Below are 15,907 nucleotides of genomic sequence, written 5' to 3'. Positions count from 1 at the left end.
TGGTAAGGGTACGTCACCACATCAACACATGCAAGGCAGGTAGGAGGGTCAAGGCTGTTTCAAGCACTAAAGATTTTCTGTGTTGTTGCTGCCAGTGGGTTTGTTAGGCTAATTGGTTGGATTTTGGAGAGGATAAGAAATGTCCTGGTCATGCCATCTGAGGAAATCTCTTTGTTGAAGGACTTTTGAACTTTGCCCAAGATGTTTTGGGATAGCTAGGCAGAATCTAGGAATAAGAACCCAGATATCCCAGTTTCTCCTCTAGGAGATTCACGTACAACTGTAAGATAAAACCAGACCCACCTATCAACCGAGTCATAATGGTATGGCAATTAAGGAGTTAATACCATTATATAATACAAAGGACCCCATTAAGTGATTTCAATTGGCTGTAATTACTACCTACTGTATCTAGCTGCCTCTTAACATCCTCCACGAGGCCTTGCCAAGGTTCAGAAATTAAAAATCCCTCTTGGAACTGAGAATCAGGCCTCAAGAATTGGCCCAAAATGAGGTTGTCCTGCAGGTTGTCACCATTTCCTTACCAACAGACTGTCCAGGGGCTTGACACCAGACACATGTGCCTGTCTTTGTCAGTAGTAGGAACCACAAAGTCTAGTGGATGGCTCTTCAGAACCTGAAGCTGTGTACACTCCTTTTCTCTCCCAGACCAGTACTCCTGCATCTGACCCGGGGAGAAAGGGAGGCAAATTCTTGTGATGGGGTATCTTGAGTAGCTCACGAGAGAGAAGTTCATTCATTGTTCTGTGCTCTCAGCCTGAGACACTTACCAGCACAATGAGTTTGAACAAATCACTTTCCCTCTCTGGGCCTCAGTTCCTCAGTTTGTAAAATGGAGAATTTGGACTACAAGTTGATGAAGATATGTTTCAGCTAAAAAGTTCCAAGATTATCTTATATTGTTCTAAGTGGTAAAACTGGGTCAAGTAAGAGTGGAAAAGGGGAGAGATTGTTGGGTGGGTAGGGGAAATGGTCAGCAGAAGCACTGGGCCATAAGCCTAGTTCTCCTTCTGACTAGCTAATGCCTCTGCCTCTCTTGGAACTCCCTCTACACAATACAAAGCAAAAACTGCTTGGGCCCTACCTCTCTCCTAGGGACTGCAGTGAGAAATGAGCTATATGGCTAGGCAAGGGCTGCTGCTTTTCCTCAAGATAAAGCCCTGGCCCAATACTAGCTTACCCTGATCTCCAGCACTCTTTGGCATCTTGGAGTTGCTGATATTGACAGGGAAGACCCACAGGGGTGCCATGTGGAAGAGGCTGGGAAAGCCACACACAGTCCTATGCAAAAAGCCACCCAGGTAAGGTCTTGCTGATATTGGCACAGGAATTTAAAATTTTATAATTGGTTTATCTCAATCACAGCCTTTTGGTTTGACCTTGGTCTAGTCACTTATCACGTCTGGGACTTGGTTCTGCCATCCATCACTTAGTGTAAAGTGGAATATGAGAAGAGTGCTACATAGGAGTTCAGCTCTGCCATGACTGTCTGAGTCTTTCCCTCAGTTTCTCCATCAGTGTAATGAGAGGTTGGGCTGGATGGACCATAATGGCACCCTGAGCTCTGACAAAGCAGATTCACTAGCTCTTGCAAATCTAACACAAAGTTAAACACAACAGGAAACCTTAATCATATCCTCATCCAAGACATACGAGGGTAGTTAGGAAAACACTTGGGGCTATCAGAAGACAGAGAAATCCCTGCTGTGTGTATAGTCAGTGCCCCTTGGAAGTTCTTTTAGGACATCTCCAGGATAGTCAGAACTCAACCACCTTCCTGATGGACTATTTGTGACCCACATGTTTTCTGGGGCTGCTGTTACCCCTTCACAGGGTTCCACACTTGGGCACCTTCTGGTAAACCCAGCTGCTGTAGCAAAAACATGAGCCAGGTCCGAAAGACAATATTGTTGCCCAGTAGACAAAGACAGACAGCTTGAGCAGTAGTCTGTATTCAAGCCAGACCAGAGCCCAGGTCACACAAAAAGTGGCCTCTCGAGCATCCACATGGGTACTGCCCACAATATGAGGCTACCTGTGTCACTGTGAGAAGGATTAAAACTTTGCATGGCTATAACACTTTTTACTTCTCAAAGCCTGGTCACACCTGTTTTCCTTTTGATTCTCACCTGCAAGGTGAGATAGGAAAGGCAAGGATTATTCTCATTGCATGAAAGAGGAAAGTGAGGTGTAGAGAGGGCAAGTGAGCTCTGGCCTTTTCTGGCAATTTTTTTGTGCCCGTCAAGAGGATAGCATTTGAGAGCCAGTGTTTGGTACCAAGTAGCTCTGGAGGTATAAGAAGTGATGGGTCTGGGCCTAGAGGAGAGAGACACTGGGCCACAGAGTACTGCAGATGCTCAAGACCCTCCAAGAGAGTATAAGGTAGCAATGAGTTCAGTCTTCAGTGGGGGCAGCATCTAACTCCTGGCTTCAGTTTCCCTCTTTCAGATGGGAGAGCCTTTATTAATAAACATTTTCTTTGAAAGTGTTCTTAGAGGTTCCATCTACACTGACAGCTTTCACTACATCCTCACTCCATTTTGATGAAGGAGGCAGAACAAGGATGATGATCTTCACTTGAAAGCAAGGGAAACGGAGGCTTAGAGAATTTGATTGACTTTCCCATGTCACACAGCAAGCTGGTGTCAGAGCTGGGGCCCAGGCCACAGCAGTTATACATCCTACCACTGTATCCCAAAGGCTGGAGATAACCTAGCATCTGTGGCAGGCTGTTCTCCCCACAGTAGACAGGGTGGTCACACTCACCTGCAAGTAGATCTTCTTAAGTCCAGGAATGGAGTCACTGACACGGCCTGACACAAGGCGCCCAAGGCCTGAGGTAGCTCCAATACACACCAAGAGCACCCAGGTCTGCTTGATTTCCAAGAATTCCTCTTCCACATACTTCATCTGAAAAGCATAGCACCAGGCCCCCGGGATAAGAGGAAGAAGAAGAGATGGCTGGTTAATTGTTGGCATACCCAGAACCCTCTACTGCTTACTTCCCTGGACCATGGCAAGAGTTCCTTCTCCTGCAGCAACCTCCCTTATAGCCTTAGCTCCAGAACAAGCTCTCTGGCTGTTTCTAACAGCTTAAAAGGCTGCATATCCCCTGGCTCTCTGGATTCTCGGTTTCTGAGCAACAGCTGAGGGCAGTGGGTGTCTCTAAGCCCCTTCCAAGCCCTGGCAGGACAGAATACAGCCTTAACAACTGAAAAAAGTCCAAGGGTTCCCCTATTATCTCCTCATTCCCTGACCCAGAACTGACAGCCTGGGGTAACAGCAGGTCACCAAGGGAGAAGGATCCACTAACTTCCAGGTAATATTCCAAAAGTGTGCTTTAAGAAACACAAGGTCTGTGGAAGATAACACTGGACTACAACCAACAAATCTGTGGCCATGTAAGTTGGGTGTATGGTGGTTAAACAAAGCTGAATTGATTTCTTTACAGCAGGATCTTTGGTACCTTTAAAAGATTGTTACATATTATGAAGCTAGAGAAATCTAGTATATGTTATTTCTTAAACAAAATTACTTGACCCCAAAGACTAGCATTCCATAAGACACACTCTTAGAAAACTCTATCATTGAGGGACTTCCCTGGTGGTCAGTGGTTAAGACTCCGTGCTCCCATGGCAGGGGGCCTGGTGATCCCTGGCCGGGGAACTAAGATCCTACATACCACAACTAAGCTGGCGTGCTGCAACTACTGAGCCCGCGTGCTCTAGAGCCTGCATGCTGCAACTAGAGAGCCCAAGCACTGCAACCACTGAGCCCACATGCTGCAACTACTGAGCCCATGCACTGCAACTAGAGAAGCCCACACGCCGCAACGAAGAGACCAGGCACTGCAACGAAGACCCAGCACTGCTAAATAAATTAAAAAAAAAAAAAAGAAAGAAAAGAAAACCCTATCATTGGGTCATCTGGGGCAGCCTCCTGTATCCCGGTGATGCTTATCTTCTCCTGAAAATCCATCTAGATTTATCAGTGTGGGAAACCATAGGCATAGGCCTCCCCCTGAGGAACTTCCCCCATTTCCCATTGAGGTCTTCCCTCAGCCTGTGCTCTTTCCTACTCTGGGTCTCTCCAACCACTGTTTTGTCTTTCTCCAAAGGTTCCAGGTCTGCCCTTTCAATGTCTTCTGCTCCTACCCTCTGGACTTCAGGCAGGTTAAGGGCAACGTCTTGGGGTCAGGTAGGGTGGACCCACCCTGGTATTCCTCACCAAGTGTACATAGGGAACGAAGTAGCCAAGGGCAGCAGCAGCGATCCCGAAGGCCCAGATGCGGTAGGTACGTTGGCGGAACACTCGCATGTTGAAGTACTTCCTGAGCTGAGCCAGAAAGCGTTGGCACAGGGTGTGGACACCTCTCTTGCTTGGGGTGTCCTGCGAGCTGGGCAGGAGGGGTCGGTAGGTGAGTGAAAGCAGCGTAAGAATAAACATAAAGGTACTCAGCACCTGGAAGGTTTGGGCGAGCTTGATCTTAGCCCCCAGCGTTTTGATGAGGAGGGGGAAGGATATGGAGAAGATGCTACTCCCAGCAGACACCACACCATTGGCCAGACCCAGACGGCGTTGGAAGTAATGGCCCAGGATGACGAGAGATGGCTGAAAGGCGAAGGAACAGCCACAACCAAAGAGAATCCCGTAGGTGAAGTAACGCAGGCTTAGTGAGCTGTGGGAGAGACACCAAGAGCTATCCTCAGAAGCCTGACCAGCAATCCACCTGCCCTTCCCCCCTCACCCTCCTGAGATCGGCATACCCCCACCCTTAACCCACGGCCCCAGTTACTACTGACCCTCAGAACAGACAAGGAATAGGACCTTCTGGTCCCCATTTTGTAGATGGGGAGACAGAGGCTCAGAGAAGTAAAGTAATTTACCCAAGGTAGCATAACTGGGGATCAGCAAAGCTTGGACTTGAATCTAAGTCTGTGTGACTCTAGTTTGAATCATAGTACTCCATCAGAGAGTACTGTTCAGAAGAAAGCCGAAACTAGCCTATGCAAAGTCTGGATGAGGGGCTACAAAGAGTAAGTCAGTGCCTTAGAAAGAATAGTTACACCTACTGCTCACCTAGACACCATGGTTGGGCTGGTAACCAAAGCTTTATCCCAAGTAACAAGAAAGTTCTGCAAGGAGCCAAGATTCTAGAACGTTGAGACCCTCCATAAGACTCTTCAGTGTCTTTCTTCATGCTCAGGGCCCTTAATATTTCACAGAATGGTTGGTGGTGTTCTGAGAGACACCCCCTCCCTGGGATGTCCCAAGACCCTTTACTCCAGGCCCCAGATAATTTCCATGGGGATCCTAAGGTAAGGAGTTTCTATAACTTCCAAAGCCTGGCTCCTGTTGCTGGACATGATATGGACTAGCTTCCCAGAGTAGCTTGGCTGCTTGATGGGAACTGGAAACTCAAAGAAGTTGTGAGCCTGGCCAAGTAAGAGAGGCTCTGGCTTAAAACCCTTAGGCCCTGCTTTGACTATAAACTTCTATAACAGAAGGAAAAGTATCAGAAGGGAAAAGGCCATGGGAAGGTCAGCTTGGCTGGCCATTTGCCCTCAGATGATACTGGCACAAACTAGTGAAAAACTTTGTTTTCTTTTTGATGCCTCCACATATTTTGCAATATTTCTTATCTGACCACGTAATAACCTAATACTTTCCACGGTTGGGCAGTTCCTCTCCATAGATAGATCCAGTCCTCATACTAAAGGACTGGACCTATGCTGCAGAGATGAAGTGGTGCTAGTACTCATGATTCCAAGACAGCTATCATCATCATTTCTTTCTATCTGCTTGCATTCATTGGATATGAGCAAGGGCTTTGGTTTCAAAAGGCTTGCCTCTACTTAGAACACATAGCTAAGCCAACTGCTCCTCTTCTGTCAGATTCCTTGGGGCTTCCTCCTGTTAGAGTCTAAGTACCATTTGGGATTGATCTGGGCTGGGGGCCTTGTCTAAGGGAGAGGAGTTATGAAGGTCTGAGGGAGACCCTCAGGGAGGGGGCCAGTGGGAGCAAAGCATGGGATTCAGTTCAGGGAGCTGTGTGGTGGATCTATTTCTAGCTGGGCCCAAAGGCAGGAGGCCCCTGAGCAGGCTTGCCAAGGCCTCCCCACCCCTGCCTGAACTTTGCCCCACCTCACACCATCCAAAGGAACTCAGAGCCCTGATTCAAGCAACAGGAAAGATGACTTGGAGTTCTAGCCACAAGCAGAACCATTTTTCCACTGGATATGAAGCCATCCAGAAAGTTTCTTGGCTTTGAAGATGTTCTTACAGAAAGGGCAAAGGGGGTGGGGGAGGAGCTTAGGGGCTGGAGAACAGAACGCCTACTCCAATGTGCCTAAAGAAGAATGCCAGGAGAAAGCACATCTGAGCTCCTTCCCCTCCTGTAACTGAGCTCATGTGGACTGGAAGGAAAATGGGATCCGTATGTTGCTAATTTGTTTACACTTTGCTCTGCTTGGCCTTAAAAAACAGGCCTCTGCTGTGTAGCTCTGAGACTGGAGCTGCTTCTGAGGCCTAGCTCCTTCCCACAAGGAGCCAGACACGAGCTTGCTGAGGGCAAATGAGGCCGACCACCAGAGGGGTCCTGAAAGGGTTTGGAGCTGCTGCCCTGGGAGGACTGAGCAGATTACAGACAGGATATGGTTTTCCCTGCCTCTGTCCCAGTTGGATGGGACCAAGCCAAGAAACCATTGCAGGCCAGATCCAAGCTCTGCTGGAGGGTGGGCTGGGCAGCCGGAAATGCTCAAGTCATAAAGAAAGCTGGCTCAACCTCACAAGGCCCAGTTGTAGCAGAACACAATTATCATTCTCTGCTGTGAGTGGAACCTTAGGCCTGGAGAGCATAACCACGGTCCTTCTCTGGGGAGCCAAGCTCAGAAAGCAAGTCTCTGATAAGCTAGCCATGTCTCCAGGCTGGCATTCTCCTACACCAGCCCAGGCAGATTGGAAGTAGGAGGTACCATAACTCCCAAAGTGTCTTTGGCAGAAAGTCATTGGAGTTCTTTAGGAATCCCATATTCCTCAGGCTGTGGTGGAGGGTTTTTACTTCTCTCCTCCCCTACAGACATGCTTCTGGAGAGCTGGCAGAAAGAAAGCAGAAAATGAACTTGTAGCCTGCTCCTTGACCGACACTACCAGTTTCTGCCAGTGGGACCTATGGGACCAGAGTTTGAGTTTACCTAGCTTAGGCCTAGTTGGGTAGCTGGGTACTGGGTCTGTATCTCAGTGAGGGAGGCTGCTAAACATCCCTTCTCACACCCAAGACATGAATCTTTATCTGTTCCAAATCATCCATACATTGCTATCCAGAAATGGAAAAGGACCAGAAATGCTAAACAGCCTTGGGCTCAGCTGACCTCTTTTTCAGCATAAGATTACCTTAGGAATCCTGTAATGGTAGGTGTTCACATGGGCTTACTCCAGAAGTTCATTTCCAGGAGGGCAGTTGAGGTCATGAGATGTGTGGCATATTGAAGGGAAATAGAATGGCAGAGCTGGAAGACACCTGAAAAGACCTGATCTAATCTCCTCATGTTACAGTATAAAAATTGAGGCTCAAAGAGGGGAATGGTACTCATGAATTGTTCCATTGCCATTCAGTGGCCAAAACTTGACTTGGGCCCAGCAGTATGAATGCCCAAGCTCAGGCTCCTCCCACCACTTTGGAACTCTTGGGTCCTCTTTGGGTATATTCCCTACCAATGTGTCCTGGGGACCCTACCAAGATGAGTCCCATTGGACAATAGTTCCTGGGAACAGGGTCTTGAGGACCCTACATGGAAAGGGCCACAGGGGATTCTGCAATGAGAAGAGTGTCTAGTTGAGGCCCAGAAAGAAGCCAACCCTCAGCCTTGGGCAAATGGTCAGCAACTCCTAGCCTTACCTGGTGAAGGAGCTGGTATGGAGGCCAATGAAAGCGACGGCAGCCCCTGCAGTTGCTGTGATTCGGCAGCCCAATCGATCAGTGAATATACTCACAATGGGAGAACAGAAGAAGATCATGCCCATTGAGAGGGCTCCTACCCATGCTGCAGAGAAAAGAAGCACAAAGACACCTTAGTTTAATGTGTTACCTGGTGGTGCGGCTGGTATCTCAGATCTTCTCTGGCCTTTCACTGGGGGCATTGCCTTGGTCTGCACTGCCAGCTTGCTAGTCCCTGATGGCCAGTGAGGTCAGGCAATTTTCAAAGTGCCTGTAACAAAGCAATGTGAGAACCAGGAGTCTAGTTCATAAGCATACCCAGAACTTCAAAGCTGGGGCAGGGAGCCTTTAGAGATCAAGTCTGTGATAGAGACTTCTAGCTAGCTACCACACAGCTACACTACATTTCTTAGCCTGTTCAGCTGTTTGGCTTGACCATGTGACTGAATTCTGACCAATAGCATGTGGGTAAAAAAGACAAATACCACTTCCAGACCTGGACCATGAAAAGACTACCATGATGTTTCTGCTTACTTGGGAGCTATAACGGCAGAGTGACCTTGGAAGCCATGTATTTTTTTTTTTTTAATTACGAATCATTCTGTTTTTTTTTTTTTTTTTAAACTTTGGGTTTATTATTTATTTATTTATTTATTTTTGGCTGTGTTGGGTCTTCGTTTCTGTGCGAGGGCTTTCTCTAGTTGTGGCAAGCGGGGGCCACTCTTCATCGCGGTGAGCGGGCCTCTCATTATCGCGGCCTGTTTTGTTGCGGAGCACAGGCTCCAGACGCGCAGGCTCAGTAGTTGTGGCTCACGGGCCTAGTTGCTCCGCGGCATGTGGGATCTTCCCAGACCAGGGCTCGAACCCGTGTCCCCTGCATTGGCAGGCAGACTCTCAACCACTGCGCCACCAGGGAAGCCCTGGAAGCCATGTATTAAGACTGGCAGAACTGCCATCAGTTCTGTCTGGGTCTCTGAATGGAGTGAAGTTCCCCCTCTCTCTCCAGTCTGGAACCCCTGCCCTGAATGTTACATAAGAAGTAAAGAAACGTCTTGTCCTTCAAGCTACTGAATTTTCTAGGGCTATTTGTTATAGCAGTTAAACAAACACAAACTAAAACAAAGAGATTCCTCTACAACCGTTTTAGTGATAAAGAAACAGGTCCAGAAATGTGAAGGGACTTGCCAAAGATCACACAGCAAGTTAAGTGGCAGAGCTGGGACTCAACCCTAACTCTCCTTATTTCTAGTCCAACTTTCATTGTATTATATCTCTTACTGGGATGAATGAAGCTTCCCATCATTGGAGGTGTGCAAGCAGAGGTAGATATAAAACAGGGGATTCAAGCACTGTGGTCAGATTTGGACTAGCCAACAATTCAAGCTTCCTTCCAGGGATGCTAAGCCAGATTTATAGCCTTAGGCATTGGGCTACTTGGCTTTAGTGCCAAGGAACATGAGAATTAATTAAGCCTTCAGGAGCTTAGGTAAGACTTCTCTTGGTCATTGGAACAGTCCTGTGAAGGTGCTAAGACTAATGAGTAGGGAAGACCACAGACAAAGGGCTCCTGGAATTGTACAGGAACACAGGGCAGGTTCAGGAGACACCCAAAGATTTATAAGGACACTATGCAAGAGGGTCATGTAACTCTCATGCTGAAATCCTTCATAAGAGCCCATGTTTGGCAAATCCCTGACTCCAAACTCAAATAAGAAGAGTTTATTCTGTTTATAAAGGCTCTTAAGTGTCTGTAACAATCCTCAACAGGGAGGAAGAAATTTGCCCTTTTACTTGGATTCTTCCAGCCCATTTCCCCTTGCTCAGTCCTCGGAAAGAAAGCCCAAGCTTTCTTTGTTTGAAGGCTGTATCAAGTTTCATCGTGGGCCTCTGTTTTCTAGGCTAAACAATTCTTAGTTTCGTTAATATTTCTTCTTAGCTTTAATTTCTAAACCTGTATTACTTTGAGAGCTCCCCTCTTAACACGTTCCTAGTCTTCATCATCATCATCAGAAAGTATTCATTGAGTGTCACCTGAACAGGATGCCAGGCCAGCTTCTGGCTCTCTTCAATTGTGGAGCCCCAGATGGGCCAGAGGAGTGCAGTCTGAGGTTAGACTAGTCCACTGTCTGAGTCTCTTTCCTCAGTGCCTAATAGGTTGCTCAGATCTCCACTGGCAATCTTTGCTTTGCTGTGGGTGCCATCTTGAGTCTTAGCTGGCTGGCTCCAACAGTACTGGCCTGAGACCACAGGAGACCCGAACTCTCATCACAATTTTACCTTATACCTTTCAATTTCATCTCTTATCAGCTATGGGGCCTTGAGCAAATCACACAGCACTTCTCTAATGCTCCGACTTCTCATCTGTAAAATGGGGATTAAAATTCTCCACGTGCCTTCCCCAAAGTTTTTTTTTAACCTAAAGATGATCAGATGTGATCATATGTATGAGAGCTTTATAAATACCAATAGTCACACCGTACATAAAAATTAATACAAATGGATCATAGACTCAAATGTAAAACTTAAAACTTCTAGAAGAAAGTATAGGAGAAAATCTTTTTGACCTTTAGTTAGGCAAAGATTTCATAGATAATTACCAAAAGTGTGATCCATTAAAAAATTGATACATTAGACTTCATCAAAGTGTAAAACTTCTGGTCTTTGAAAAATACTGTTATGAAAATGAAAGGGCAAACCACAGATTGGGAAAAGTATTTACAATACACACATTGATAAAAGACTGGTATCCAGAGTACAAGTGTGAGCTGACTCTCACAACTCAATAAGACAGCAAACAGTCCAATTTAAAATACGGGCAAAAGATTTGAACAGACATTTTACACACAAACACAGGACGTGAATGGCAATTGAGCACATGAAAAGATGCTCAATATCATTAATCATTCAAGAAATCCTTATTAAAACCACAACGAGATACCCCTATACAACCACTAAAAAGGCTTTTTTTAAAAAAAAATGACAATACCTAGTACTGGTGAGGATATAGAGGAACTGGAAATCTCATACACTGTTGATGGGAATGCAAAATGATATACCTGCTTTGGAAAACAGTTTGGCAGCTTCTTAAAAGTTAAACATACAGGGGGACTTCCCTGGTGCTCCAGTGGTAAAGAATTCACCTTACAATGCAGGAGACGCAGGTTCTATCCCTGGTTAGGGCACTAAGATCCCACATGCCGAGGAGCAACTAAGCCTGCATGCCACAACTACTGAGCTCACACACCTCAACTAGAGCCCGGGTGCCGCAAACTACAGAGCCCACATACTCTGGAACCCGTGTGCCACAACTACAGAGCCCATGCACCCTGGAGCCTGTGTGCCACAACTAGAGAAGAGAAAACCTGCACGCCACAACTAGAGAGAAACCCGCACGCCACAATGAAGAGCCCGCCTGCCTCAACGAAGATCCCACGTGCCACAACTAAGACCCAATGCAGCCAAAAATAAATTTTAAAAAAAGTTAAACATACAATTACCATATGACCCTAAAATCATTCTCCTGGGTATTTACCCAAGATAAATGAAAAATTATATTCATACAAAAACCTGTACCTAGATGTTTTTGCAGATTTTTCATAACTGCCAAAACGTGGCAATAACTCAAATTGTACTTCAACTAGTGAATGGATAAATACGTGGATATACATTAAGACAATGGGATACAACTCTGCAATAAATAGGAATGAACTATTGATACAGGCAACAACTTGGACAATTCTCAAAGGCATTGTGCTAAGTGAAAAGAAGCCAGACACAAATGATTCCATTTATATGTAATTCTGAAAAGGCAAAACTGTGGGGTCAAACAGATCAGTGCATGCCAGGAGGAAGGGTGAGGGGAAATGACTCATTGTAGATGAGCATGAGGGAACTTTTTGGAGTAATGAAATGTTATATATTTTGACTGTAAGTGGTGATATTCTTTTGTCAAAATTCATAGAACTGAGCATATAAAAAGGGTGAATATTACCATATGTAAATTATACCTCAATAAATCTGTTATAAAAAAAGAAGAGGGGGCAGGAAAGCAGGAAGTGCCAGTGGGAAATCTCATTTATGATGTATGTATTTTTATTCTGGCTGGATTTTCAAAAAAATTAGTTCAAGCGTATTATCAAAAATGAAAAAATACTTAAATTCAGTAAATTATCTTACTGTCATTTTATTAACTACAACTCACCATTATTTGGTCCTTCTGAATTTCTAAAATACAATGAAAGCTGATGATTGGGCTTGAAAGTATCTTTTGCACAGTCAAAGAAAATTTAAATTATATTGGATATAGCTTTTTATGTTAATGACATGTATTCATCATTATGGTATCATACAGAATATTTTCACTGCCTTAAAAATACCATGTTCCACCTATTCATTCCTCCTCCCCTCCCAACCTCTGGCAACCACTGATCTTTTTACTGTCTCCCTAGTTTTGCCTTTTCCACAATGTTATATAGTTGGAATCATACAGTATGTAGTCTTTTCAGATTGGCTTCTTTCGCTTAGTAATATGCATTTAAGCTTCCCCCATGTATTTTCATGACTTGAAAGCTCTTTTTTTTTCAGCACTGAATAATATTCCATTGTCTGGATGTACCACAGTTTATTTACTAACTCACCTACTGAAGGACATCTTGTTTGCTTCCACATTTTGGTAATTATGAATAAAGCTGCTATAAATATCTGTGTGCAAACTTTTGTGTGGACGTAAGTTCTTGATTCATTTGGTTAAACACTAAGGAGCATGATTGCTAAACTGTACGTTTAGTTTTGTAAGAAATTGCCAAACTTTCTTCCAAAGTGGCTGTACCATTTTGCATTCCCAACAGTAATGAGTGAGAGTTCTTGTTGCTTTACGTCCTTGCCAGCATTTGGTGGTGTCGGTGTTCCAGATTTTGGTCATTCTAATAAGTATGTAGTGATATCTCACTGTTGTTTTCATTTGTATTTCCCTGATGGCATATGGTGTTGTGTATCTTTTCATATGCTTATTTGTCATCTATATATTTTCTTTGATGAGGTGTCTGTTAAGGTCTTTGGCCCATTTTTCAACTGGGTTGTTCATTTTCTCATTGTTGAGTTTAAGGAATTCTTTGTACATTTTGGATAACAGTCCTTTATCAGATATGTCTTTTGTGAATATTTTCTCCCAGTCTGTGGCTTATCTTCTCATTCTCTTGATATTGTCTTCTGCAGAGCAGAAGTTTTTAATTTTAATGAAATCCAACTTACCAATTATTTCTTTCTTGGATCGTGACTTTGGTCTTGTATCTAAAAAGTCATAATCATACCCAAGTTTTCCTAAGTTATTTTCTAGGAGTTTTAAAGTTTTGTGTTTTATATTTAGGTCTGTGATCCATTCTGAGTTAATTTTTGATAAGGATGTAAGGTCTGTGTCTAGATTCATTTTTTTGCGTGTGGATGTCCAGTTGTTCCAGCACCATTTGTTGAAAAGATTATCTTTGCTCCATTGTATGGTCTTCGCTTCTTGTCAAAGATCAGTTGGCTATATTTATGTGGATCTATTTCTGGGCTTTCTATTCTGTTCCATTGATCTATTTGTCTATTCTTTCACCAATACCACACTGTCTTGAATACTGTAGCTTCATAGTAAGTCTTGAGGTCAAGTAGTGACGGTTCTCCAACTTTGTTCATCTCTTCCAGTACTGTGTTGGCTATTTGGGGTCTTTTGCTTCTCCATGTAAACTTTAGAATCAGTTTATCGATATCCACAAAATAAATTGCTGAGATTTTGATTGGGATTGCATTGAATCTATACATCAAGTTGGGAAGAACTGACATCCTGACAATATTGAGTCTTCCTGTGCGTGAACATAGAATATCTCCATTTATTTAGTTCTTTGAATTTTAGTTCATCAAAATTTTGTAGTTTTCCTCATATAAATTTGTACATATTTTGTTAGGTTTATACATAAGTATTTCATTTTGGGGGGTGCTAATGTAAATGGCATTCATTTTTAAAATTTCAAATTCCTCTTGTTCATTGCTGGTTTATAGGAAAGCGATTCACTTTTGTATATTAACCTTGTATCCTGAAACTTTGCTGTAATTGCTTTTAAGTTCCAGAGTTTTTTGTCATTTTTTTCAGATTGTCTACGTAGATGATCATGTCATCTGTGAACAAAGACAGTTTTATGTCTTCCTTTCCAGCCTGTATACTTGTTATTTCTTTTTCTTGTATTATTATATTAGCTAGAACTTCCACTACAATGTTGAAAAGGAGTGGTGAGAAGGGACAGCCTTGTCTTGAACCTGATCTTAGTGGGAAAGCTGCAATTTTCTCACCATTTAGTATGATATTATCAGTAGTTTTTAAAATATAGATTTTAAAAAATTAATCTGAGTTTTTTTCAACTTTTGAAACAATTATAGATTCACAGGAAATAGCCAAGATAATCCAGAGAAATCCCATGAACACTTCACCCAGTTTCCCCCAATGGTTACATCGTATATAACTATACTATAATATCAAAACCAGGAAATTGACGTTGGTACAATATGTGTGTATAGTTCTATATCATTTTATCACATGTGTAGATTTGTGTAACCACCACTGCAATCAAGATACAGGACTATTCCATCACCATAAAGATCTCCTTTGTGCTACTCTTTCATAGTCACACCCAGTCCACTCCCCCACCACCCCTAACTCTTGGCAACCACTAATTTGTTTTCCATCTCTATAATATTATTTTAAGAAAGTTATAGAAATTGAGTCGTATAGTGCATGACTTTTTGAAATTGGCTTTTTCTCACCCAGCATAATTCCCTGGAGATATATATTTGAAGTAAGTTTCTTGTAGACAGCTTATAGTTGGGGTATTTTTTTTTCCCTGCCAATCTCTGTCTTTTAATTGATGTAATTAGATCATTTGCAAGGAAGTAATCATTGACATGTTAGGGTCATTTTATTTTTGTTTCCTGTTTGTTCCCTCTGTTTTTCCTTCCTCTACTTTCTTTTTCTCTGCTTGCCTGTAGGCTCCCTTAACAATTTTTAGAATTCTACTTTGATTTATTTATAGCGCTTTGAGTGTATCCCTTTGTAAACCTTTTTTAGTGGTTGCTCTAGCTATTACATCATAGTTTACTGATGTTGACATTTCACTAGTTTGAGTGGAGTGTAAAAACCTAAACTCCCTCATGTCCTTTCACTATCCTCCATTTATAATATAATTTTCTTAAATATTTCCTCTATATACATTGAAACCACATCAGGAATCATTATAATTTTTGCTTCAACTGTTAAACATAATTTAGAAAATCCAAGAGGAGAAGGAAACTCTATTGTATTTACCCATAATTTTACTCTTTTCATTGTTCTTCCTTCTTGATGATCCAATATTCCTTCTTCTATTGTTTCCTTTTTGTTTAGAGAATTCCTTTGGCCTTTCTTTTAGGGTAGGTCTGCTGGTGACAAATTCTCCTATTTTTCCTTCATTTGAAAATGCCTTGATTTCCCCCTTCATTCCTGAAGGATAGTTTCACCGGATGTGCAATTCTGGATTGACAGTTTATTCTTTCAGCACTTGAAGAATGTTTTGCCACTTCTTCCTTCTACCCTCTGTGGTTTTTGATGAGAAATCCACTATCATTTGAATGTTTTTCCCCTTAATTAAGGCGTCATTTCTCTCTCAATTTTTTCAAGATGTGTGTGTGTGTGTGTGTGTGTGTGTGTGTGTGTGTGTGTTTATATTTCAGAAGTTTGTGATGTGTTTTGGCATAAATTTCTTTGAGTTCACCCTCTTTGGGGTTCACTCAGCTTCTTAATACTGTAGATTTTTCTTTTGCCAAATTTGGGAATTTTTCAACCGTTATTTCTCTGAGTAATTTTTCAGCCCCACCTTCTTTCTCTTCTCCATTCAGGACTCCTCTGATGACAGGAATATTACATCTTTTGTTATAGCACCACAG

At 43.2% G+C, this 15,907-nt stretch overlaps 1 protein-coding gene across 2 annotated transcripts in view; it reads right to left on the bottom strand.

The window, feature by feature from the left end:
• The window catches only part of SLC16A2 (solute carrier family 16 member 2), a 116,675-nt gene that overhangs the window by 5,470 nt on the left and 95,298 nt on the right, over positions 1-15,907 (bottom strand). The window contains exons 2-4 of one of the 2 annotated variants that reach the window (XM_082377233.1): positions 7,919-8,063; positions 4,249-4,699; positions 2,788-2,931 (exon numbers count right to left, since the gene is read on the bottom strand). In XM_082377233.1, the coding sequence (XP_082233359.1) occupies positions 2,788-2,931; positions 4,249-4,699; positions 7,919-8,063 (740 nt within the window). The remainder of the gene's footprint in view (positions 1-2,787; positions 2,932-4,248; positions 4,700-7,918; positions 8,064-15,907) is intronic. The other variant, XM_082377234.1, reaches the window with a different exon arrangement.

Source organism: Balaenoptera borealis, assembly GCF_965194805.1.
Source record: "Balaenoptera borealis genome assembly, chromosome: X".
Classification (NCBI taxonomy): domain Eukaryota; kingdom Metazoa; phylum Chordata; class Mammalia; order Artiodactyla; family Balaenopteridae; genus Balaenoptera; species Balaenoptera borealis.
Note: the sequence above shows the minus strand (reverse complement) of the source record. Positions and strands in the feature narration are given on the sequence as shown.